Source organism: Lepus europaeus, chromosome 7 (genome assembly GCF_033115175.1).
Source record: "Lepus europaeus isolate LE1 chromosome 7, mLepTim1.pri, whole genome shotgun sequence".
NCBI classification, from domain to species: Eukaryota; Metazoa; Chordata; class Mammalia; order Lagomorpha; family Leporidae; genus Lepus; species Lepus europaeus.
This window is the reverse complement of record NC_084833.1, coordinates 7,033,668-7,057,563: the sequence shown is the minus strand read 5'-3', so window position 1 is coordinate 7,057,563 and position 23,896 is coordinate 7,033,668. Positions and strand designations below refer to the sequence as shown.

The 23,896-nt window shown below is 69.6% G+C and overlaps 4 protein-coding genes across 6 annotated transcripts; 3 read left to right on the top strand and 1 right to left on the bottom strand.

Annotated features, from left to right (window-relative positions):
- Positions 1 to 57: 57 nt before the first annotated feature.
- Positions 58 to 2,396, top strand: FKBP2 (FKBP prolyl isomerase 2). Of its 2 annotated transcripts, none has more exons than XM_062195924.1 (6): positions 58 to 150; positions 1,326 to 1,494; positions 1,642 to 1,754; positions 1,850 to 1,896; positions 2,140 to 2,175; positions 2,256 to 2,396. In XM_062195924.1, the coding sequence occupies exons 2-6, from the start codon at positions 1,330 to 1,332 to the stop codon at positions 2,315 to 2,317; spliced, it is 423 nt and encodes a 140-aa protein (XP_062051908.1). In that variant the 5' UTR covers positions 58 to 150; positions 1,326 to 1,329; the 3' UTR covers positions 2,318 to 2,396. The 2 variants fall into 2 exon arrangements, with proteins under 2 accessions (XP_062051908.1, XP_062051907.1); XM_062195923.1 differs by lacking the exon at positions 58 to 150 and adding an exon at positions 1,129 to 1,219.
- LOC133762906 (uncharacterized) lies at positions 295 to 1,083 on the top strand. Its single transcript, XM_062195921.1, has one exon. The coding sequence runs from the start codon at positions 295 to 297 to the stop codon at positions 1,081 to 1,083; it is 789 nt and encodes a 262-aa protein (XP_062051905.1).
- A 252-nt stretch (positions 2,397 to 2,648) lies between the features above and the next one.
- Positions 2,649 to 4,609, bottom strand: PPP1R14B (protein phosphatase 1 regulatory inhibitor subunit 14B). The gene is given in 5 exon segments (XM_062195922.1): positions 2,649 to 2,976; positions 3,051 to 3,083; positions 3,260 to 3,343; positions 4,182 to 4,573; positions 4,576 to 4,609. Coding segments are annotated over 5 exon segments (612 nt in total). The 3' UTR covers positions 2,649 to 2,907.
- Positions 4,610 to 8,623: 4,014 nt separating this feature from the next.
- On the top strand, positions 8,624 to 23,426 carry PLCB3 (phospholipase C beta 3). 2 transcript variants are annotated; one of them, XM_062195910.1, is made up of 31 exons: positions 8,624 to 8,816; positions 10,915 to 10,992; positions 11,266 to 11,334; positions 11,410 to 11,550; positions 11,710 to 11,789; positions 11,868 to 11,921; positions 12,011 to 12,086; positions 12,185 to 12,285; positions 12,713 to 12,879; positions 13,441 to 13,587; positions 13,876 to 14,116; positions 14,239 to 14,323; positions 14,410 to 14,596; positions 15,364 to 15,557; positions 17,685 to 17,781; positions 17,859 to 17,943; positions 18,102 to 18,226; positions 18,417 to 18,571; positions 18,669 to 18,830; positions 19,158 to 19,257; positions 19,347 to 19,451; positions 19,570 to 19,661; positions 20,404 to 20,551; positions 20,648 to 20,683; positions 20,760 to 20,946; positions 21,713 to 21,845; positions 21,957 to 22,033; positions 22,123 to 22,212; positions 22,299 to 22,356; positions 22,716 to 22,802; positions 22,897 to 23,179. In XM_062195910.1, the coding sequence occupies exons 1-31, from the start codon at positions 8,718 to 8,720 to the stop codon at positions 23,083 to 23,085; spliced, it is 3,645 nt and encodes a 1,214-aa protein (XP_062051894.1). In that variant the 5' UTR covers positions 8,624 to 8,717; the 3' UTR covers positions 23,086 to 23,179. The 2 variants fall into 2 exon arrangements, with proteins under 2 accessions (XP_062051894.1, XP_062051895.1); XM_062195911.1 differs by lacking the exons at positions 8,624 to 8,816; positions 10,915 to 10,992; positions 11,266 to 11,334; positions 11,410 to 11,550 and having other exon boundaries at positions 12,034 to 12,086; positions 22,123 to 22,210; positions 22,897 to 23,426.
- Positions 23,427 to 23,896: the final 470 nt, after the last annotated feature.

Genomic DNA, 23,896 nt, shown 5'->3' with positions numbered 1-23,896 from the left:
CTAGGGCGAAGCCACGCCCGCGGGCGGCTGCGGCGGGTTTCGCCGGGTCCAATGAGGGAGGGCGGCGTGGCCCGGCCTGGGAGTGACGAGGCCGCGCCTGCGCAGAGGCGGCAGCACGAGCGGGGTTGACTCCGGGGGCGCGGCGAGGAGGTGAGCGGGGGCCACAGCCCGGGCCGGGGGAGCTGGGGTGCAAGAGGGCAGGCTGGACCAGGCCGGGCAGCAGCGGGCCGGGGCGCCGAGTGTCAGCGAGGGATAGGCGCGAGGGGTAGGGGGTTGGGGTTGGAGCCGTGGGAGATGCCGCAGGGGGAGGGTCCTCACGCCGCACGGGGCGGAGCCCTGGTACTCGGGGCGGGAAGTGGGACGGAGACGGGCGGGGCCGCCCCGCGGGCGCCAGTGGAAGGCGGGGCTCGGCGGCTGGGGGCGGGGCCAGGGGGCGGGGCCCCGCTCGCGGAGGAGGGACTGGAACCGGCGGGAGGTGGAGCCTCGGGTTTGGAGACCCAGGGGCACGGAGCCCGGGCCCTGGGGGCGGGGCTTCAGCCGGTGAGTGGCGTGGCTAGGGTTCCGGAAAAGGGGTCTAGTTCTGGTGAGGGCGGGGCAGTAGGGCCGGGGGCGGAACTGTGCGCCCTAAGGGGCGGAGCCAAGGAGCCGAGTGAAGGGCTGGGCGCGAGTAATGGCCCGGGGCGTCCACGCGGGGGCGGTCTCCGTGGGGGCCGTGCGTGGGGCCGCGGGCGGCCGCGAACGCCCCCAGGAGAAGCGGTGTGGGTGGAGCGGGCCCGGCGGCCGGCGGACACGGGGCCGGTCTGGGTGCCCCGCAGACCCCCGAGGGCTCAGAGCTGGGGCGGCGCCCCGGGCGGCGGCGCAGGGGCGGCCTGGGGGGTACCGCAGGAGGAGCGGGGCTCCCCGGAGCCACCCAATGGCGACGTGTGGGTGCCTCGAGGCCGACCCCCTGCAGCGACCTCTGAGGTGTGGGTGTGCTGGGCCGGGGGCAGCTGGGTGTGGCGAGAGTGGGGCCGCCCGGCCGAGGGGACTGCTGTGCAGCCAGACAGGGTCTGGACCTTGCGTAAAGGGACTGGCGGGAACTGAAGAGCGGAGGTGGGGACCGGGAGGGAGGGGAGGGCTGGGGGCGATCGAAAGGGCGGGGCCCTGGCTGCTGTGGCCTCCCCTGACCCCCTCCCCCCGCTGCTGGGGTCCTCGGCCAAGCCCCCTTCTCACTGGACTGGTAAGTGTGGAGCCTGGGGGAGAGGGCGGTGACCCGGGCAAGGGCAGGCCAGGTGCCGTGGGGGTGGGCGGCGTGTGACCCTCTCGGCCGGGGTCTGTGCCCACAGAGACATGAGGCTGAGCTGGGTCCTGACGGTACTGTCCATCTGCCTGAGCGCCCTGGCCACGGCCACGGGGGCCGAGGGCAAGCGGAAGCTGCAGATCGGGGTCAAGAAGCGGGTGGACCACTGTCCCATCAGATCGCGCAAAGGAGACGTGCTGCACATGCACTACACGGTGGGTGCGGGCAGGGCCTGGGGGCGGCTTCCTGGCCAGCCAGCCGTGGCCCCGTCCGGCCCCCCCCTGCAAGGACTAGGGTGGCCGGCACCGGGCGGGGGTCAGCAGCGGCCGCCTCTCCTCACCGGCTTTCCCGCGGCCCCGCAGGGGAAGCTGGAGGATGGGACGGAGTTTGACAGCAGCCTGCCCCAGAAGCAGCCCTTCGTCTTCTCCCTGGGCACTGGCCAGGTCATCAAAGGCTGGGACCAGGGGCTGCTGGGGTGAGTACCGCGGGGAGGGGAGCCGTGGGCGGCAAGGCCCAGGGCCAGGGCCCCGGGGCCAAGCCGCCAGGCGCTGAGCGTGCCTCATCCTGCAGGATGTGTGAGGGAGAAAAGCGGAAGCTGGTGATCCCGTCTGAGCTGGGTAAGAGGTCCCTGGGGAGCTGGGGGGCTCGGGGCAACTCAGGAGGGCGCAGCCCCCGCCCGCACCCTGTGCGTTCATTACAGTCCGCGCCTCTTCCAAGTCTGGCTGTGCCCAGCAGTCCAAGCAGGGCCAGACCCTTTGGCCACGCCGCTGTAGTGCCTGCCCCCTGCCCTGGGCATCTCCAAGTCTGGCCTGAGCTGGGAGGGCCTGGCCTAGCTCAGTTTCTCTGTGCGTCTTCTGCAGGGTATGGCGAGCGGGGCGCTCCTCCCAAGATCCCAGGTAAGAGCGTTTCTCCCCTCCCGCGAGGCTTCCCTCTCCCACGCCCACGCGATCTCACGGCAACCCCACTCCCCCCACAGGTGGTGCAACCCTGGTGTTCGAGGTGGAGCTGCTCAAGATCGAGCGCCGGGCGGAGCTGTAGCCGGGCCGGGCGGGGGCGGGGAGGAGCCCCCCTCAGGGACCAGACTGTTCAGAAAAAGAGAAACACCTTCAGAGCCTCAGGAGCAAGCTGTGTGTGTGTGTTTGGGGGCTCGGGGGTCTTGGGAGGCCGCAGTCTCAGCTTTTCTGACTTGGGGTCCCGGCTCCTTGCCCAGAGGGAAAGGGAGTCTTCCTCCTCCAGCCACAGCTCCCCAGCGACCGGGCCTGGTCTGGGAGCCAGCCCTGGGCTATCACCATGGGTACGTGGCCCGCAGGAAGGCCTGGGGTCACCTGGGGAGAAGCCACCCCCCCACAGAGACCAGCCGAGCTGCACCAAAGGCTTACCCTAGCTTTATTAAAGGGCCCGCGCCGCAGCGTCGATATAAAAACACAAAAAGTCCCGTCAGCATAATAACAATAAAAAACCCCAAAAATGGAAAACCGAGGGGTTGGGAAGAGGCCCCTGGGCCAGGGGCACGGGGAGCCCTGCTCATGGCACCAGGCCTGGCCGCAGGGTCCCCGGTATTGCTGTTGCTACGAGGTCGGGGGCAGCGATTGTCCTGTGGGAGCCACCGTTCGCCCGGGCCGGGAGCGTCACTTCTTCTGGGGTGTGCTCAGCTTCTGCATGCCCCGGATCTTGTCCAGCAGGCCAGAGATGAAGGCCTGGGCAGGAGGAGGACGTCAGGCCTGGATAGAGGCCCGGGCCGCCCTGCCCTCCCACCCGGGAACGCACTCACCTCGGTGGGTTTGTAACAGTCGACCAGCAGCTCCTGGTGGGGAGGGAGGGAGGGAGGGCGGGCGTGCGGTGAGCGCGCAGGACCAGGGCCAGGCTCACCAGTGCCCGCTTCCCCAGACGCCAGGAGCTGAGGCCCAGGTCACAGCGCAGACCAGAGAAGGCCCAGGAGGCAATGCCCAGGCAGCCCTCCAGCAGCCCCGCCCCTCTCACCTTGACCCTGGCAGCCCGGGTCTCGTCACTCTCCATGTCCAGGAGCTCATCCACATCGATCTCCAGCTCTGGGATCTCCTCCTCCTGGGGGGCGGGGGGGGGCGTGAGAGGGGCTCTGGGCTGGGCTCTGCCTGCCGTCTTGGCCGGGCAGACAGCGGCAGCTGCTCCGCGAAGGAAAACAGATCAGCCCTGTGCCAAGGCAAACTGCCCAACAGGGGGGGGGGGAGCTTCCTGTCCCTGCCAGTGGGCACCCGGGGTGCCAGGCAAGGCCAGACCGCCAAGGCTGGGACCCGGGAAGCCGGCCGATGTGTCTCCCCAACATCCGGAGGCCCCCGGCTCACCAGAGCACCGGTGGGACCAGCTGTCCCAGTTCATCACAGCCCGGTCCCCTCCCCCAAACACCTGTCACAGCTTCCTGGGGGTGAGGAGGAAGTGAGGGGTGAGGGGTCAGCGGGAAGGACCCAGGCCGGCTAGGAGGGAACAAAGAGCCCATGCTTCGGTGAGGGAGGGGGCGCCCACCACCCCTCCCCCCCAGGAAGCAGCTCGCCCAGTTGGAGGCAGCTGCGGTGCGCGCCTGGGCTGGGGTAGGCAGCGCTGGGCAAACCCACTCCTCCACCCTGCCCCCCGGGGCCTGAGTCACCGCCTGAGCAAACAGGGAGTCATGGGGTGGAGACCCGGGGCCCCCGAGGACGGGCTAGCCTGCCCAGGGGCGAAGATGGCTTTCCAGGCTAGCCCGTTACAGCCGCCCTCGGGGGTCAGCCCCTGCCTCCTGCGCAGGGCCCAGGCTGTCTCCCGGGTGTCCCGCGGACACCAAGTTTGGCCTGGGGAGTGGCACGCGGGGCCGGGGCTGCGGCAAGCGGAGATGAGCGCGACTTGGCCAGACAACGGGGAGCTCCCGAGGGGGCGGGGCCGGCGGGCGCACCTGGCAGTCGTAGAGCCGCGTGAGCTGCTCCAGGATCCACTCCTCCAGGTTGAGGCGCTTGCGGAGCTCCTTGCGGTCGTACTTCACGGTGACCTTCCCTTGGCGCCGCACGGGGCCCTCGTCGTCCGCGCCGCCCGGGCCCTCGCCGGCGGCCCCAGGGGGGCTCTGGAAGTAGACGCGGGGCCCTGGGCCGCCGCTGCCCGGTCCGGGGGCCGGAGCCGCCACCGCCGCGCCCCCCGCGGGGCCGCTGTCCGCCATGGCGGCGGCCGGGGCCACGTGCGCGCGCGCCGGGCCCCTCCCTGCGCCGCCGCCTCCGGGACGCCCGCCGGCTGGCTCCGGGCCACTGGCTCGGGTTAGCTCGCGGGCTCGGCTCCGCGCGGCTCCGCGGCTCGGGCGGCGGCGGGGGCGCCCGGGGGCAGCTGCAGCATGCGGAGCCCCCGGGCCTGGCCTGGCCGCGCGCCCCGCCCCCTCCCCGCCGATCCGCCCGCCCTTTGTCCCCCGCGGCCGCCGCCCGAGCCGCCGCCGCCGAAGCCGCTTTCTCTGTCTCGCTCTCTTCCTCCGCCCCTCGACCACACCCCCTTAAAGGGCCAGCCCCGCTGCGAGCCCCTCGCCGCCACCCCGCCCCCGGGCGGCAGCCAGGGAGGGTCCGCTGGGCAGGGGTCGGGGCCTGCTGGTCCGGCCCCCACGCCAGGCGTTCTAGGCGCCCGGGACCGGGCTTTGCGCTCCCGCCTGGGCGCTAGTCCTGCTTGGGCCGCCTGCCTGTGTCCTCACGGAACAGAACGGGGGCCATCTGGGGCGAGGGGGAGCGGGCACTGTCCGTGGACTGCGGCAGAGCCCCGGAGGCCTGGGTCCCCCGGCCCCCGGCAAGCGAGAGGCGAGCGGGCTTTTCTGCCCGGGCCGACACGTGGACCGGGCTTCCGGGGATGGAGAAGTGGAAGAGGCGGCCCGGAGCCGCTCGGGTCGCCCCGACGCCCCGCTCGGTGGGGCGGCCACGCCCCCCACGGTAGGCCCAGGTGGAGGGCCGAGCCGGCCGGCGGGGCCCGAGGTGCCGGACCTGAGGCGGCCACCGCCCACCGGCCCAAGATGGCGGCGCCCGCGGGACTGTGGGAAATGTAGTTCGCGGGCGCGGCCCCGCGTGGCGCCCCTCCCCCGCGGCCGCCGAGCCGCGCTGCGCGGACTTGTCCGCGGCGCCCCCCTTGGGCCGGACCGGACCGGGCGTGCCCGCCTCCCGCCCCGCCCAGGCCCGCAGCCGGCGTGTGCACCCGAAGGAGGGCACTCGGGCGCGAGGAACTGGGGCTGGCGGAAGCAGGGTGACCACGAGCGCCGGCCCCTGCACCCGCACCCAGGCGCTTCCCCGTGAGGTCCCTGGGCAGCTCCTCCGACCTTCACGGGCCACCGGCAGCCCGGGCGGGCCTTTGCCTTAGCCGGTGGCTTTGCTGCCTCTCTGCCTGGCCACGTGCCTCCCACCTGCAGGCTGGGACCCGTGCAGCCCCCGCTCCGACCCTGTGGGCTGCTGGTGTGCAGCCGGCAGTCTGCCCGCCCCTCTTCAGCCCCACGGGTGTTCGCGTTAGGCAGACGACCACGTGAGACCCAACACGAACAAATGACCGAGACAATGAACGGCTTCCGCCCTGCTGTCTCGGCAGAGGGTCCTGGGGAGGCTTCGATGGGAAAATGCAGGGAGTTGGATCGCTAGCCACCAAGGCTGCGCCCCAGAGCTGGGTGAAGGGGGAGCTGGGATTCCCAACACGGGGGAGCAGGCCGAGTGGCTGGACCCCGGGACGCCTGGGCACCCTAGACGGCCATACAGCCTCTCCTCCACCCCAAACAGGGGGTCAGAGGCTGAGAAACGAGCGCCCCTCTCTGGACGCTGGACAGAGAAGCCCTGGGCAGCAGGTGGGATTCGGAGGGGGGCTGGGATTGGTGCCGGGTCACCCACGCCCAGGCACAGGCCTCTGCACCTCTCCTTTCCCTGCAGCAGGGGAGAAGCGAGGTGGTGGGGGAGGGGAGAGTGAGCTAATATCTCTGTCCACAGCCCCCTCTCGGATTTGGGCTCCCTCAGCCAGCCTGGGGGGCCAAGGAAGGAGCCCCCCACCAGGGGCCGCTAGCCCGGCCTGGACGCCTGCTCCAAGCCTGACGGGTTGGAAGGAGCACTTTACCCAGGTCCAGAGTCTGCCCGCCCACCTCGCCCCGAGGGGCAGGGCAGCTCTTTCTGAACTCCAGCACTGATGGGTGCTCTTGGGTCAGAGGGGGCTCACTGGTTCCGAAGCTGCTGCACGAGAGGCCCCTTCCAGCCCCAACTCTCCCTCGGTCGGTCCTCCTCCCAGGGTTGGTCAATCCACTTGTCAGGGGCCCCTTTGGGGGTCCCCTGGGCGGGGCACAGAAGATCGGCTGGACTCTTCCCAACTGACTGCCTCCCGCGAGGCTGCCAGGCCACCTGGCTCCCTAGGGCCCACAGCCAGCCAGCTTGAGAGCAGGCTTGGGGGGGGGTGATGCTGGCCTGCCCCACCTAGAGCCTTAGCCTTGGAGTGAGTGGAAGAACTGTGTTCAAATCCTGGCACTGCCCAGTGGGCTGAGGCTGAGGCTCCGCCCAGGGACCGGGCCCCAGAGTTGAGTGACAGCAGCCCCTTGGCCTGTGCAGCTGCTCCACATCCTCTCCCACCCCCTGCAGGGTCCCAGCCCCCTCCCAGCACAGGACAGCTGGGGCTGCTTGCAGGGCCGGCCGCCCGGCGCAGAGGCCCTGGGGAGGGCTGCACCCTTCTGCCATGACTGTCTGCCGAGAAACCCCATTACCATTCCCAAGGCTGCAAGAAGGCGTCAGAGGAAGGAGCCCTCTAATGGGGGCCTGGCTTGGCCTCAGGAGACAGGGGTGGGGCGGGGAGAGGAGACTCAAGCCCAGGAAACAGCCCCCCCCCCCCCAAGGACCGGCTGCTCAGTGCTCTCCTAAGCAGCCCTGCGCCTTGCCCATCCGTCCTGCCTCCCGACGCCCTCACCACCTGGCATCCATGGAGACGGCCAGCCCCCCAACGTGGAGGAGGCTCCGCCCACCTGCTTATCTTGTCCTAGCCGAGTCACTGAGATTAGATTCTGCCGCCAGCAAGAGCAGGACTTGCACCCAGGCCCGGGGCAGGGTGGGGGTGGGGAGCAGAGGCCAAGCTGCACCCCAGGGAGGGCTGGTGGTGTCTGGGAGTCGGGGTGGCTCTGCAGTCCCTGGGAGAGAGGCAATGGTCGTGAGTCCTGTCCCCCTTTCTTTGTCTTCCCAAAGGCAGGGAGTGGCTGTGAGAAGTCTGAGGCTGGACACCCCCCAGGAAGCTGTGTGACCTTGGGCAAGCCTCTTGCCCTCTCTGGGCCCCAGGTAGAGACAAGAATCGCAGCCCACAGAGCCAATGCCAGAGCCTGGGAGGTTCACTGGGTTGGGGTTGGCGGCCGACACAGTGGGGATTTGGAGGGAGGCCGGTGCCAGGCAGGGCTCTTCTTGGGGGTCTGAGAGCCCGGGGCAAAGGGGCCTGCAGGCCTGTCCTCCTCAGCTGACCCCTCCTCCCCCAGAGCGGCTCCTTCTCTTTCTGGGTTTCTAGGTGACTTGGCTGGCCCCTCTGGATGAGTTCTACTTTAAACCTGCTGCTGCCACAGCCTCTGTATTGGGGGGGCTCCCACAGGGGCCCCCAGGCAGGTGCCCCCCCGGCTGAGCCCTGCGGGAGGGGCTGCAGCCATGCCCCTCCTCCCATGCCTGGGACACAGATTTCAGGGCACCAACCCAGGGCCAGGCACTGCAGAGCACCCCCTCCCCAACTCCCTCCTCTGGGCACAGCCCCGAGGCTCGCACCCCTCTGGGTGAACAGCCCTTTGCGGTTCTGACAGAGGCCAGCAGTGCCACGCCGGTCTCGGGGTCTATGGCGCAAGAAAGGGGCTGTGCCAGGGTTCACTCTGGAGGCCAGGATGCCCGGGTCCTCAGAGGAGGTGGCAGGTGCCTGGCTCCTCGGGATGGGGGTGGGGGAGGCCCATTAGCCTGCTAAGTGCTCCCAGGGAGGGGCGCAGCGCTGCTGCAGGAGGGGGTGAGGCGAAGTGAGGGCACGGAGAGGGGTGGGCTTTCTCTGCACCCAGCTAAGAGCAGCAGGGGCAGGGCTCTGCCTCCCCTGGCCCAAGGGCTGCCCCCCACTAGACCCTTGGCATCTCAGAAACCTCAGCGCCCTCTCCCCCATCCCTCCAGCTGCACCCCGACAGCCCAAAGAATCACTCCCTGCCGAGCCAATGCCCACTCTGGCTGCAGTCACCGCCCCGGCCGCCAGGGGGAGCCGGCGCGGGAGGGGGCGGGCCCGACGCGGAGGGAGGGGGCGGTGCCGCCCGGGCCCCGCCCCCGCCCCGCCCCGCCCGGGCCCCGCCGAGTCTCCGGTCGGTCCCGGACAGACTGGCGGGCGGGCGGGCGGACGCTGACGCCGCGGGGCTGGAGCGGGCCGCTCGGGAGCGTGCGGGCGGAGCAGCGGCGCCGTCGGTCCCCGTCGGGGCTCCGTGCGTCCCCGGCCCGTCCCTGGCCCGGCCATGGCGGGCGCCAGGCCCGGCGTCCACGCGCTGCAGCTGGAGCCGCCCACCGTGGTGGAGACCCTGCGGCGCGGGAGTAAGTTCATCAAATGGGACGAGGTAAGCGCGGCGGTCCCCCTGCTCCGCCCAGATCCGGGGACTCCTCCGCTGAAGCCTGGCCGGGCGCCCCCGGCCCAGCCTGGCTGCACTCCAGGAACCAAGCCCCGAGTTGTCCCCGTGATGAGACTTTGTCCCCCAAGACACCCCGTCTCGCAGCTTGGATAATTTGGCCTCCGCTCCTGGGCGCCGAGACTTTGAACCCCAATCAATGCACCCCCCCCACTCGCTGGTCTCACTCCTGTCACATTAATTCTGGTTCCCCGCCTCGGCCTGACCCCCACGCCCCTGCCCAGCACGGGGCTCCCTGGCTGGAGGACCCCGACCTCCACTCTGGCTTCGGGCATCCTCATCTCTGGTGGGTGCCGCTGGGCCCCCGCTGGCCCATTCAAACCTTCCCCACCCCCCTGGGCTGGTGCCCAGGCCCGGCGCCCCGCGTCACCCCCCAAGCTCACCCACCCCGGGAACTTTGCTCCCCCTCCTTAGCCTCGGGACTTTGAACCCCAACGAACCCTCGCCCCCTGTCTGCCTTCGCCGCTCCCCGGACGCCCAGGCTCCCACCTGCGCTGCCGCCGGCGGCCTGAGCCCCACCCACGGTCACGCCGCCCCTCTCTGGCCCCCGGGGCCTCCACCCCGCCGGCCCGGCTTCCTCGCCGCTCCTTCCCAGTCAGGCCATAGGCCTGGAAGACTCGGCTCCTTTCCGGCTGGGTGGGGCGGGTAGGCGTGCGAGCTGGAGGAGGGGCTGGGGGCGTGGCCCGGGCGGCAGGTGTGCCGGCCCCGGGTGCCCCGGCGCCCCGTGGGGGGCTCGGGGAGACCCCTCCCCTGAGGCGGGCCAGAGGGAGAAGTTTCTCCTTTGCCTTCCAGTCTGATAAACCCAAATAAGGAAGTGGGAGCCTGGAGAGGGCCCTGGGGGTGGGGTAGGGGGTGCTGCCAAGGGCTTGGGGCTGCCGGGCTGGGGGCTTGGGCTGTCTTGGAAGGCCAGGCCCCTGGGAAAGTGCCCACAGAACCCCCCCCAACACAGTATTGGGGGCTTCAGCTGTAGGGCAGCCTTGGGGATCCCAGCAGGACTGGCACTGGGTGTCAGCACCCTGAGCTGGGGAGGCCCATGTACCCCAAAAGCTCCAGGGGCCTCCTGTGCCTTCTGTCCCCAGGTCCACCCCCACCCCTGAGCCCCAGTCTCTGCAAGCAAGGTTGGGCGGGGCTGGTGCTGTCCCGTTCTGTGGATGAGGAGACTGAGGTGGGGAATGGCAGGGCCCTGCTTCTCTGCCTCCCGGGTCCTGCCTTGGGCCTGCAGCAGCTTCCCGGTGCCTGGTCTCCTGGCCTGTACAGTGGGAACGCACTGGCACGGAGCTGCGAGGGTGGAGGGCGGCCACGGTGATGCCGGCATCGCCCACCAGACAGCGGCCCGCCGGGGGTGGCCCCTGGGGTGCGTGGGAGCTGGGGCAGGAGAGGTCTCCCTGCTCCAAGCTCTCAGAGTCACGCGGTGACCGTGGAGTGTGCCGGGAACTGGGCCCCCAGAAAGTGGGGCCGAGACCCCCCTGCCCCCTGCCCGCCAGGGGCTGGGACGACCCGAGCCAGAGCTCCCTGCCTGGTTCCGAGGCGGGGTGAGCGTCCCCTGGGGGACTCGCGCTTCTGGGAGGTGGGGCTGAGCCTCGGGGAGCCTGGGCAGCACAGGGTCCCACGGGACTCGGCAGCTGGCGGGGTCAGGCTTCGCAGCCTCTGTCCCATCAATATTCCATGGTGGCTGAACCACGGGGGCTGCTGGGGTGGGGGCTCAACTGTCACAGGGCCCCGGGGCCTTTTGGGTCCGCAGAGCCCAGGGCAGGGGGCTGGGGAGGTGGGCTGGATTTCCGGGATTAAGAGGAAGGGAGATAGGGTAGTGAGTGACCCAGGTGGCCGTACCTTAGGGTGGTGCTGGGGCCAGAACACAGGCTGCACCCAGGATCTTGGTTTTGTCCTGAGGGCCTTGGGCAGCCTGAGGTGGGGGGCCCTGTGGCTGCGGCAGGCGCCGTCTCGGCCACTACCGGACACCGTGGCGTGGCGGCTGGAGGGGATCAGCAGCCCTCACTCCCTGACCCTTGCTGTCCTGTGCTATCCCCAGGAGGCCTCCAGTCGGAACCTGGTGACCCTGCGCGTGGACCCCAGTGGCTTCTTCTTGTACTGGACCGGGCCCAACATGGTGAGGGCTGACGCTGGCGCGGCTCACTGAGGCCCAGGGCCCTGCCCCAGACCTGCGCCCTGCCCGAACCCCTACCCCCACCACCCTGGGGGTGGGGCCCGGCTGCTGGCTCTGACCTCTCCCACGGCTCCCCAGACAGGAAGTGCTAAGGGTGGGGGCTGAGGCTGGGGCTACAGCCAGGAGGTGGCCACTCCCTGCTGGGTGTGGAGCTTGGGGGGCTCCTAACTCCTGCCCTGCAGCCTCGCACACACACCGTGGCCTCTGGTTCCCCAGGAAGTGGACACACTGGACATCAGTTCCATCAGGGACACGCGGATAGGCCGCTACGCCCGCCTGCCCAAGGTGAGTAAGGGCCCAGGACGGAGCGCGAGAACCGGGCTGGGGGCGCCTCCTCACCCTTGGCCCTCCTCCGCTCAGGACCCCAAGATCCGGGAGGTGCTGGGCTTCGGGGGCCCCGATGCCCGGCCAGAGGAGAAGCTGATGACGGTGGTGGCCGGGCCGGACCCGGTGAACACCACGTTCTTGAACTTCATGGCCGTGCAGGACGACACTGCCAAGGTGAGCTGGGGCTGGGGGCGCTCCCAGGGTCTCTGCCCCCCTGGCTGAGTCGCCGTCACAGGATGAACAGAGCACCAGCTGCTCTCTGACTTGCTGGGTGCGGGCCGTGGCTGGGCCGGCCCCCACTCACCACGGTCCCCCACCCCACCCTGCCCCCAGGTGTGGTCCGAGGAGCTGTTCAAGCTGGCCATGAACATCCTGGCTCAGAACGCCTCCCGGAACACCTTCCTGCGCAAAGCGTGAGCCTGGGCTGCTGGGGGGAGGGGTCTAGGTGGGCATCCCCAGGTGTGACCTTCCACCGCCCCCCCCCCCCCCAGATACACGAAGCTGAAGCTGCAGGTGAACCAGGATGGACGGATCCCAGTCAAGAAGTGAGCACCCACAGCCTCTCCTGCCCCACCCTTGGTGACGCCCCCCACCCCCAGCGGCACTGACCCTGACGCCCCGCCCCCCCCCCCAGCATCCTGAAGATGTTTTCCGCAGACAAGAAGCGGGTGGAGACTGCGCTGGAATCCTGCGGCCTCAATTTCAACCGGGTGTGTGGGGTGCAGGCAGAGGGGGCAGGGCGCCCCCCACCCCAGCCCAGGGCTGGCTGTCGTCGCTGGGGTCTCACCACACACCCCTCGGCCCCCAGAGCGAGTCCATCCGGCCTGATGAGTTTTCCTTGGAAATCTTCGAACGGTTCCTGAACAAGCTGTGCCTGCGGCCGGACATCGACAAGATTCTGCTGGAGATGTGAGTGGGGCTGGGCCCGGCCCCCAGCGCCCCCGGCCAGCCTCTGCTGAGTGCGCCTTCAGCTCCAGGCGCAGGAGGGCGCTGCCCGTGCCAGAGCAGCAGGGGCGGGGCGGGGGCGCGGCCGCGGCTCCTGTTCCGGACAGCTTTGGGCTGGCCTCCACTGGTGCTGTCCTCAGTCAGCCCACTCTGTGGACGAGGGCCCAGGGCAGTGCGGGAGGGCTGGAGGCGACCCGAGGCCTGGGACGGTGGCTGAGTGCCAACTCGTCTGGCGCCCCGACGGCACCCAGTGGTCAGGAGAGCTGCTGGGCCACCCAGCCCCGCGTCCCAGCCAGCGGACGCTGGGGGTAGTTGCAGCCCTTCTGTCTCCCAGGGCCGGGGCTGGCAAGGCTGCAGCCTGACCCGCCACCCCTGCCCCCTCCTCCCCCAGCGGTGCCAAGGGCAAGCCGTACCTGACGCTGGAGCAGCTCATGGACTTCATCAACCAGAAGCAGCGGGACCCGCGGCTCAACGAAGTGCTGTACCCGCCCCTGCGGCCCTCCCAGGCCCGCCTGCTCATCGAGAAGTACGAGCCCAACCAGCAGTTTCTGGAGCGAGGTGAGGGGGGCCACAGGTGCTCCTGGGAGAAGGTGAGTGGGGGGGCGGGTGCTCCTGGAGTGAGGAGGGGGGGGTGCAGGTGCTCCCAGGAGTGAGGAGAGTGGGAGGTGCAGGTGCTCCTGGGAGAAGGTGAGTGGGGGGTGCAGGTGCTCCTGGGAGAAGGTAAGTGGGGGGGTGCAGGTGCTCCCAGGAGTGAGGAGAGTGAGGGGTGCAGGTGCTCCTGGAGTGAGGTGAGGGGGGACAGGTGCTTCCGGGAGTGAGGTGAGGGGGGGCAGGTGCTCCTGGGAGAAGGTGAGTGGGGGGTGCAGGTGCTCCCAGGAGTGAGGAGAGTGAGGGGTGCAGGTGCTCCCGGGAGTGAGGTGAGTGAGGGGTGCAGGTGCTCTCAGGAGTGAAGTGGGGGGTTCAGGTGCTCCCGGGAGTGAGGTGAGTAGGGGGTGCAGTTTCTCCTGGGAGTGAGGAAAGTGGGGGGTGGTGCAGGAGCTCCCGGGAGTGAGGTGGGAGGGGTACGGGTGCTCCCAGCACAGGAGGGGCCCCCGCTGATCCTCTGACACCCCGCTCCAGATCAGATGTCCATGGAGGGCTTCAGCCGCTACCTGGGAGGGGAGGAGAACGGGATCTTGCCCCTGGAAGCCCTGGACCTGAGTGTGGACATGACCCAGCCCCTGAGCTCCTACTTCATCAACTCCTCGCACAACACCTATCTCACGGGTGAGCGTGAGGGGCGGCGCCCACGCCCTCCACCCTCCGCCCTCCTGCTGGGCGCTGGGCCTTCCGCACAGTTGTCTGTTCAGCAGCCAGTGCTGGGGGTGTCGGCAGGCGGGGGCGGGGGGCCGGTGCGTGGTGAGACGGGGCTGGGGCCTGGGGAAGCAGCACTGGCCCCTCCTGGGGTTAAGGAGTGGCCGGGGACTGGCTGGAGCTGGCCGGGTCCCGCATGGTGGTGGAGCAGGGGGCGTGGCGGGCGGGCGGGCGGCCCTGGTGACGCCGCCTGGCCCCCAGCGGGGCAGCTGGCGGGGACGTCCTCGGTGGAGATGTACCGACAGGCCCTGCTGTGGGGCTGCCGCTGTGTGGAGCTGGACGTGTGGAAGGGGCGGCCGCCCGAGGAGGAGCCCTTCATCACCCACGGCTTCACCATGACCACCGAGGTGCCACTACGCGACGTGCTGGAGGCCATCGCCGAGACCGCCTTCAAGACCTCGCCCTACCCCGTCATCCTGTCCTTCGAGAACCACGTGGACTCGTGAGTGGGGGCCCTGAGCCGGGGCCCCACCCTCGGGCTCTTCCCCCACCAACCTGGGGCCGCTCACCGTCCTGTGTGCAGCTGCCCCCAGGGACCTCTGACCTCTGACCTCGGCCCTACAGGGCGAAGCAGCAGGCCAAGATGGCTGAGTACTGCCGCTCCATCTTTGGGGACGCCCTGCTCATCGACCCGCTGGACAAGTACCCGGTACGGGGCCTGGGGGCCGAGGCTGGTGCGCGGCCAGCAGGTGGGCGGCGCCCCCGGTGGGCCCTGACCTATCTGTGCCCCCCCAGCTGGCCCCCGGCGTGCCCCTGCCCAGCCCCCAGGACCTGATGGGCCGCATCCTGGTAAAGAACAAGAAGCGGCACCGGCCCAGCCCTCGCGGCCCCGACAGCTCGGTGCGCAAGCGGCCGCTGGAGCAGAGGAACTCGGCTCTGAGCGAGGGCTCGGCCACCACAGAACCCTCCTCGCCCCAGCTCGGTAGGCCCGGCCCCCACCTCAGCCACCACCGAGCCCTCCTCGCCCCAGCTCGGTAGGCCTGGCCCCCACCTCGGCCACCACCGAGCCCTCCTCGCCCCAGCTCGGTAGGCCTGGCCCCACCTCGGCCGCCACCGAGCCCTCCTCGCCCCAGCTCGGTAGGCCTGGCCCCACCTCGGCCGCCACCGAGCCCTCCTCCCCCCAGCTCGGTAGGCCCGGCCCGGCCCCGCCTCGCTACGCTGCACCCCGTCAGCCGCCCACTCCCAGGGGGGCCATCGCCCAACCCAGCTGGGGCTCTGAATTCTGACCTCTGACCTCAGCAAAGCACAGCCCCACGCTTTGGGTGCGACCCTCAGACCCCGACCCCTGTGCTGGGACCTCCCGGACTGTCATGCACCTTGCTGGGTCTCATCTCTGCTGACCTTTGCCCTCCTTGCGGGTCCCTCTCTGACCCCTTGCTTGGCTGGGTGTGCCTCTGACAGAGCCTGAGCCGCCGACCGCCCAGGCCGTCCTGCACCCCGGCCATTAAGGCTGTTGTACCCAGCTCCTGACTTCTCACTTGCCCCCCTCCCGGGCCACCCTGCCCCCTCCCCTGCTGTATGTGATCAGACCTTCACCTTTGACCCATGACCCTGAACTACCGCTGGCTTCGATACCCCTGGCCTCTCCTGTCCCCAGCTACACTGCCCTGTGCAGAGTCCCCCCCGATGTCCCCACCACATGCACTGGGCACACCTCGGGCATCTGTGTGTGGCCCTTGTCCTCTGCAGGGTCCCCCAGCTCTGACAGCTGCCCTGGCCTGAGCAATGGGGAGGAGGCGGGACTGGAGCAGCCCAGCCTGGAGCCTCGGAAGTCCCTGGGTGAGGAGGGCCCGAGCCGGGGCCCCTACACTGACCGGGAGGAGGAGGAGGAGGAGGAGGAAGACGAGGAACAGGCGGACCCCAAAAAGCCGACCACGGATGAGGTCCGGTGTCCAGGCAGGGCGGCGGGGGAGGGGCTGAGAGCGCTGTGGCCAGGCCATGTGTGTTGGGGGTGGGGGTAGGGGAGGGAGGAGGCTCAGGTAAACAGGCGTGGAAACGAGTGTCAATCAGGCTTGCAATCAGGCTTGTGGTGTGCCTGGGGGGCGGGGGTCGAGCTGACCTGAGCTGGGAGCTAGGAGGGCGGGGCTGAGCGCCAGGAGCTGCAGGTGCTGGGGCAGGGCCGGGAGTGCGGGTGGGGCCTGGGTCACAGGGAGGGCAGAGGCGTGGGCAAGCCGTGAGCTCCGTCCATCTCATGTCTGTCCACCGGCTGTCGTGAGCTCTGTCTGTCCACTGGCTGCCGTGAGCTCCGTCCGTCTCATGTCTGTCCACTGGCTGTCCGTGAGCACTGTCTCATGTCTGTCCACTGGCTGTTGTGAGCTCCGTCCATCTCATGTCTGTCCACTGGTTGTCTGTGAGCTCCGTCCATCTCATCTCTGTCCACTGGCTGTCTGTGAGCACTGTCTCATGTCTGTCCACTGGCTGTCGTGAGCTCCGTCCGTCTCATGTCTGTCCACTGGCTGTCGTGAGCTCCGTCCGTCTCATGTCTGCCCACTGGCTGTCGTGAGCTCCGTCCGTCTCATGTCTGCCCACTGGCTGTCGTGAGCTCCGTCCGTCTCATGTCTGCCCACTGGCTGTCGTGAGCTCCGTCCGTCTCATGTCTGCCCACTGGCTGTCGTGAGCTCCGTCCGTCTCATGTCTGCCCACTGGCTATCGTGAGCTCTGTCTGTCCACTGGCTGCTGTGAGCTCTGTCTGTCCACCGGCTGTCGTGAGCTCCGTCCGTCTCATGTCTGCCCACCGGCTGTCGTGAGCTCCGTCCGTCTCATGTCTGCCCACTGGCTGTCGTGAGCTCTGTCTGTCCACTGGCTGCCGTGAGCTCTGTCTGTCCACTGGCTGTCGTGAGCTCCGTCCATCTCATCTCTGTCCACCGGCTGTCGTGAACTCCGTCCATCTCATGTCTGCCCACTGGCTGTCCATGAGCTCTGTCTCATGTCTGTCCACTGGCTGTCGTGAGCTCCGTCCGTCTCATGTCTGCCCACCGGCTGTCGTGAGCTCCGTCCGTCTCATGTCTGTCCACTGGCTGTCGTGAGCTCCGTCCGTCTCATGTCTGCCCACTGGCTGTCGTGAGCTCCGTCCGTCTCATGTCTGTCCACTGGCTGTCGTGAGCTCCGTCCATCTCATCTCTGTCCACCGGCTGTCGTGAACTCCGTCCATCTCATGTCTGCCCACTGGCTGTCCATGAGCTCTGTCTCATGTCTGTCCACTGGCTGTCGTGAGCTCCGTCCGTCTCATGTCTGCCCACCGGCTGTCGTGAGCTCCGTCCGTCTCATGTCTGTCCACTGGCTGTCGTGAGCTCCGTCCGTCTCATGTCTGCCCACTGGCTGTCGTGAGCTCCGTCCGTCTCATGTCTGTCCACTGGCTGTCGTGAGCTCTGTCTGTCCACTGGCTGCCGTGAGCTCTGTCTGTCCACTGGCTGTCGTGAGCTCCGTCCATCTCATGTCTGCCCACTGGCTGTCCATGAGCTCTGTCTCATGTCTGTCCACTGGCTGTCGTGAGCTCCGTCCGTCTCATGTCTGCCCACCGGCTGTCGTGAGCTCCGTCCGTCTCATGTCTGCCCACTGGCTGTCGATGAGCTCTGTCTCATATCTGTCCACTGGCTGTCGTGAGCTCCGCCCGTCTCATGTCTGTCCACTGGCTGTCCATGAGCTCTGTCTCATGTCTGTCCACTGGCTGTCGTGAGCTCCGTCCGTCTCATGTCTGTCCACTGGCTGTCGTGAGCTCCGTCTGTCCACTGGCTGTCGTGAGCTCTGACTTTGGGGGCCCACAGAGGGGACGGCTGGCAGGGCTGCCCAGAGGTCGCCTTCACTGGACCGGGAGTTGGAGGGGAGCAGCAGGGTGGTGATGGGAAGGAATGGCTGGGAATGCAGACTCGGGGCTCACGTGCATGAGTGCCCGAAGCCCTGGGCGGCGGGGAGGGGGCGGGCAGCGAGGGCCCGGGGAAGGGGTCAGCACCTCCTTTGGGAGAGCAGGTGCGGGAGCTCCCGGCACCGCTGACACGGGGTTGGGGTTGCAGGGCACGGCCAGCAGCGAGGTCAATGCAACCGAGGAGATGTCGACGCTGGTCAACTACATTGAGCCTGTCAAGTTCAAGTCCTTCGAGGCTGCTCGGAGTGAGTGCGGGAGTGGGGGGTGGGGAAGGAGGCCCGCGCCCCCGCCAGGCCTGACGCGGCCCCACCTCCCACCGCAGAGAGGAACAAGTGCTTCGAGATGTCGTCCTTTGTGGAGACCAAGGCCATGGAGCAGCTCACCAAGAGCCCCATGGAGTTTGTGGAGTATCCTGCCCAGGGCTGCGAGCGGGGCGGGGGACCCCGACACAGGGGCCTGGGGTCTGGGCCGGGCTGGGAGTCTCGGGAGCAGAAGCCGGGGAGGGGGTCAGCAGGCCCGGGGTGCTGGGCTCCAGGCCGGTGTGGCCCCTGACTGCCACCCTCAGATACAACAAGCAGCAGCTCAGCCGCATCTACCCCAAGGGCACGCGCGTGGACTCCTCCAACTATATGCCCCAGCTCTTCTGGAACGTGGGCTGCCAGCTGGTCGCGCTCAACTTCCAGACCCTGGGTGAGCCCAGGCCCCCCTCGACCTTGACCCCTGACCCCTGATTCCGCCAGCCCCACCCGAGCCGACCTCCGGCCCCGTCTAATCCCAGAAACCTGGAACCAGACCCAGACGCACGCAGCCCCCGGCTGACCCCCAGACCCTGATGCCCTTTGACCCCGCCCTGACCCTGTCCTGCCCGCGTGGCCCCCAGACGTGCCGATGCAGCTGAATGCGGGCGTGTTTGAATACAACGGGCGCAGTGGGTACCTGCTCAAGCCCGAGTTCATGCGGCGGCCGGACAAGTCCTTCGATCCGTTCACCGAGGTCATTGTGGACGGCATCGTGGCGAATGCCTTGCGGGTCAAGGTGTGGCCCGGGAGGGCTCGGGCCGGGGTGTCCCCGGGGGGTGGGAGAGGAGACGAGGCTCTCAGTGGCCGCCTCACTGTCCCACGGCTGCCCCCAGGTGATCTCGGGACAGTTCCTGTCCGACAGGAAGGTGGGCATCTACGTGGAGGTGGACATGTTCGGTCTCCCCGTGGACACGCGCCGCAAGTACCGCACGCGGACCTCGCAGGGCAATTCGTTCAACCCCGTGTGGGACGAGGAGCCCTTCGACTTCCCCAAGGTGAGCTCTGAGCCCGGGCAGCTGACCCCTGCCTCCCCGGGGCCTCAGCTGCCAATCAGAGCTAGGGGCCAGCCTCAGTTGTTGACCCCAGCTCACTCTGCAGCTCTGGGCTGGCCACGCCCAGGCTCTGCCTGCCCTCTCGGCTCGGGTCCTGATGGCCCGTGGCCATCTCCTGGACCAGGGCCGCAGAGGCGTGGGCAGCCATCTGCTCAGTGGCACAGGTGACCGATCGACAGCTCATCAGAGCGTTAGGTGCCGGTGGCTGTGGCGTGGTGGCCACGCAGCTGTGGGTCGGCCCCGTGGCTCAGCACCCGTCTGGGCCCGCAGGTGGTGCTGCCCACACTGGCTTCGCTTCGCATTGCGGCCTTTGAGGAGGGCGGCAAATTCGTGGGGCACCGGATCCTGCCCGTGTCTGCCATCCGCTCAGGTGAGGCCACCGTGGGCCCTGGGCAGTGGGCAGGGTGGAGTTGGGGGTTGGGCGGGGCCTGGCTGACGTCAGTGCCTCGGCCCCCCCAGGGTACCACTACGTCTGCTTGCGGAATGAGGCCAACCAGCCGCTGTGCCTGCCGGCCCTGCTCATCTACACGGAGGCCTCCGACTACATCCCTGACGACCACCAGGGTGAGCGGGCTTAGCTGGGGAGGGGGCGAGGCAAGGCTGCACCTGCTGGGCCTGCGAGGGCAGGTTCCGCGTGGGCCCCGGGGCGTCTGTCTCTGAGCCCCTCTCGCACCTGCCCCAGACTACGCAGAGGCGCTCATCAACCCCATCAAGCACGTTAGCCTGATGGACCAGCGGGCCAAGCAGCTGGCCGCCCTCATTGGCGAGAGCGAGGTGAGCCCTGCGGCCGCGGGCCGTGGCTTCTATGGGCGTGGGTGTGGGAGGGCAGAGAAGGACCGGCAGCCTCCCTGCTCTCCAGCGCCCACACCGGTGTGGAGCTGCCGGCCCAGGCGCCCAGGCTCGGCCCCGGTGTCTTCCCCCAGTCCTGCTGCAGGCCCCCTCCCCCTGCCCGGAGAGCCTGCCGCCCTCCCTGGCTTCTTCTGTCTCATCCAAGGCCGAATGTGCGTGCCAGGCCCGGCCTGAGCGCTCTGTGCCTCCCCGCCCCCAGCCTGGCTCTGCCATCCCCAGTGTAGACCCAGGGGCGCCGGGTTCACCCGCACATCCAGGCCCAGTCCCCCCGGGGCCTGCGGCGGGTGGCCAGGCGGCTGCCATTAGGGGCTGAGTGGAGCTGTCAGCGGGAGCGGCCGCGTCCACTCTGTGGTCACTTCCTCCGCTGATTAAATCAGGAGCTAAGTGGCTGGCGCGGGATGGCGGACCATCACGGACAGCCAGTGGACAGACCTGGGAGGGGACGGCTCAGGGGTGGCTTTGGCTGGAAGGGCCTGGGAGCCCCCAGCTCCCGCGTGGGCCTGGTGCACCTGTGCCTGCAGCACGCCCCGCGTGGGGAGGGGGCCCGAGAGGCTTCTTAGTTCTCAGCGCCCCTGTTGCAGCCAGGGTGCTGAGCTGGGTGCGGGAGCCCTGGGATGGGGGGGGGGGGCAGCGGTGCTGGAGGGAGCGTCCTGCTTTGTCCCCTTAGGCTGGCCCAGACCCGAGCCAGGAGACCCAGTCTCAGCAGCCTGGGGCCCAGCCGGCCCCAAACCCTACCCCTAGCCCCCTGGACACATCCCCCCGGCGGCCGGCGGGCCCTGCCACCTCCCCCGCCAACACATCCCTCAGCAGCCCAGGTAAGGGCCTTGGTCCTGCCCCCCTATGGGGGGGGGTGCTGCGGGGTGGGGGTGCCGTGCCACCTGTTCCAGCTGCTCACGGCCACTGCTCCCCAGGCCAGCGGGATGACCTCATCGCCAGCATCCTCTCAGGTAGGGGCGGGACCTTCCTGGGGGCGGGGCTCCTGGTAGCAGGCCCCGCCCACCCGCCACCCTGGCTCTGTTGCAGAAGTGACCCCCACGCCCCTGGAAGAGTTGCGGAGCCACAAGGCTCTGGCGAAGCTGCAGGGCCGGCAGGAGCGAGAGCTGCGCGAGCTGATCAAGAAGCAGCAGCGCAAGGCGGCCGCGCTCACCCGCCGCCTGCTGGGCAGCCTGGCCCAGGCCGAGGGCAGCGGCCAGCCCCGGCCCGGCGTCCTGTAAGTGCCGCGTGGGCTGTGTGCCTGGGCGTGAACGAAGCAGGGGGCGTGCGCACCTGGGTCTCCGCACCAGGCAGCGCCAAAGGTGGCCCCCCCAGGGCTCCTCCTGGGACCCTGGGGGAGGGGTCGTCCCTCGGGCTCCAGGCCTTGCCCACTGGGGCCCACCCTGTCCCCTAGTGCAGCCTCTTCGGGTTCCAGCGAACAGGCCTCCTGGTCTGCCTGGCCCGGCCGCCCTCCATCTGCGAGATGCCCCCCAGCCCCTTCCCCTGCCCTCCCCTGTCCCCCAGCCCCCTTCCCCGCCCGCCCCTGCCCTCCCAGCCCCCTTCCCCGCCCGCCCCTGCCCTCCCAGCCCCCTTCCCCGCCCACCCCTGCCCTCCCAGCCCTCTTCATTGCCCACCCCTGCCCGCCCCCCGCCCTCCCAGCCCTCTTCATTGCCCACTCCTGCCCGCCCCCGCCCTCCCAGCCCTCTTCATTGCCCACCCCTGCCCGCCCCCGCCCTCCCAGCCCTCTTCATTGCCCACCCCTGCCCCCTTCCCCGCCCACCCCTGCCCGCCCCCGCCCTCCCAGCCCTCTTCATTGCCCACCCCTGCCCGCCCCCGCTCTCCCAGCCCCCTTCCCCGCCCACCCCTGCCCTCCCAGCCCTCTTCATTGCCCACCCCTGCCCGCCCCCGCCCTCCCAGTCCCCTTCATTGCCCACCCCTGCCCGCCCCCGCCCTCCCAGCCCCTCCCCTGCCGTGGACCCTCACGCAAGCTGCTTCCCCCGCAGGGGCGGGGCTGCCGTGCTGGAGGACGGGAGGCGCCGGCAGGAGTTCCAGAACCAGCAGGTGCAGAGCCTGCTGGAGCTGCGGGAGGCTCAGGCTGACGCAGAAGCCGAGCGGAGGCTGGAGCACCTGAGACAGGTGAGCCGGGCCTGGGGCGCCGCCCAGGCAGAGCCTGCCTCCCGGGGGGGCCCCCGCTGTGGCCGCCGGTCACCGTGGGCTGCCCTCACCGTGGGCTGCCCGTGTCCGCAGGCGCAGCAGCGGCTCCGGGAGATCGTCCTGGACGCGCACTCGGCGCAGCTCAAGCGGCTGAAGGAAGTGAATGACAGGTGCTGGAGGCCGTGGGGGGCCTGGTGCCCGGGAGGAGGAGGCAGAGCCCCCGTCCCGCCGCCGACCCCTCCCACTCCTGCTCCGCCAGGGAGAAGAAGGAGCTGCAGAAGATCCTGGACCGGAAGCGCCACAACAGCATCTCGGAGGCCAGGACCAGGGAGAAGCACAAGAAGGAGGTGTAAGGGGGCGGGGCGGGGCCTGCGCGGGGCGGGGCGGGGCCGGGGGGGGCTGGCGCTGAGCCCCTCCCCCGCCTGACTGGCACAGGGAGCTCACCGAGATCAACCGGAGGCACATCACCGAGTCGGTCAACTCCATCCGGAGGGTGAGTGAGCCCAGGGCCGGCCTTGGTTCCCCGTCGGCCCCATCTCCCGGGGACTGGCCTGGAGCCGCGCGGCCCTCGAGGGGCTTCTAGAACCTTCTGCCCTGGACCCGGCAGCCCCGTGGTGCCAGCGTCGTGGTGAGAGCCACCTCCGCAGCGGCTCCCGCGTCCCTGGGGGCCGTCATGTCGCAGCCCTTGCCCGCTGGTCGCTTTTTAAATTGTCTATGTGAAAGGCAGATGGGAGGGGGAGAGGGAGAGGTCTTTCTCTGGTTCACCCCCACATGCTGGGGCTCCCGGGTGTGCAGGAGCCGGGCCTGCCCTGCGCACTGATGTGTCCGGGCTGAGCCCCTGTGCCCCCGCAGCTGGAGGAGGCCCAGAAGCAGCGGCTCGAGCGCCTGGTGGCCGGGCAGCAGCAGGTCTTGCAGCAGCTGGCCGAGGAGGAGCCCGAGGTGAGGCCCGGGGCGGTGGGCGCGGGCGCGGGCCTGACCCTGGCCTGACCCCGGCCTGACCCCGGCCTCCTCCAACGGCCGCCTCTTCCCACAGCTGCTGGCCCAGTTGGCCCGGGAGTGCCAGGAGCGGCGGGCCCGGCTGCCCCAGGAGATCCGCTGCAGCCTGCTGGGCGGGCCGCTCGAGGGGCTGGGGGCCTGCGCCAGCAACGGGCACGCCCCGGGGAGGGGCGGGCACCTGTCGGGCCCCGGCTCCGAGGGCCAGGAGGAGAACACGCAGCTGTGAACTGGCCGAGCCGTGGCGCCGGGCGGTGGCGGGAGGCCACGACACTAATGCGTTCTTTTTTAAAAAAAAAACAAAACCAAAAAAAAAAAAAAACCCAAAAAACCTTTTTATCTTTAGAAATTTTATTTTTTTAAGCCCTGGGCAAGCATCCCACACTAACTCCCTTCCTTCCTGCTCCAGGGGCTCCATTAGACCCCCCCCCCCCAGCCTCACCCTGGGAGGGGCCTGGTCCCGCAGGTGGGCGCTGGGGGGCTCCCGGGCTTTCTCTAGTCTCTGGGGACGCTTCGCGAATAAACGTGGATTTCAGGGACCCTGTGTGCCGCGTGCTTCGGGGCCCCAGCTCTGCTTCTGCTGTCTGGGGGCTGTGGGTGCTGGCGGGGTGCAGGCCAGGCCCCGGGACGCTCCTCACGGGCAGGGGCTCGCTGGCCTCGCTCGCCCCGGCCCCGGCCCCAGCTCAGGAAACCTTCCCCGCCCCCCCTTCCTGTGGCCTGGCGTGACCCAAGCACCCAGCTCCTTCCGCTGGGCAGCTCGGCGCGGGGGCTGGCGGTGCGGTGCGGTGCGGGCTGGGCCAGCTCAGAACCGGCCAAGGCGGAGCGAGAGCTGTGCCTGTTTCCCAGATGAGCGCACTGAGGCCCAGGGCGGAAGTCCGGCGCGCTGGCCAGCCGGGAGGGCCGACGGCGCGGGCAGGGCAGGCTGGCACCCAAGGCCCCGCTCTCCGCTTCCTCCGGAGGAAGCCGCCTCCCATCGGGCCTGATCTCCGCCGATCCAGTGTTTGCTTTGCTTTTTCCTTTTGGCAGCCTCGGGCAAACAG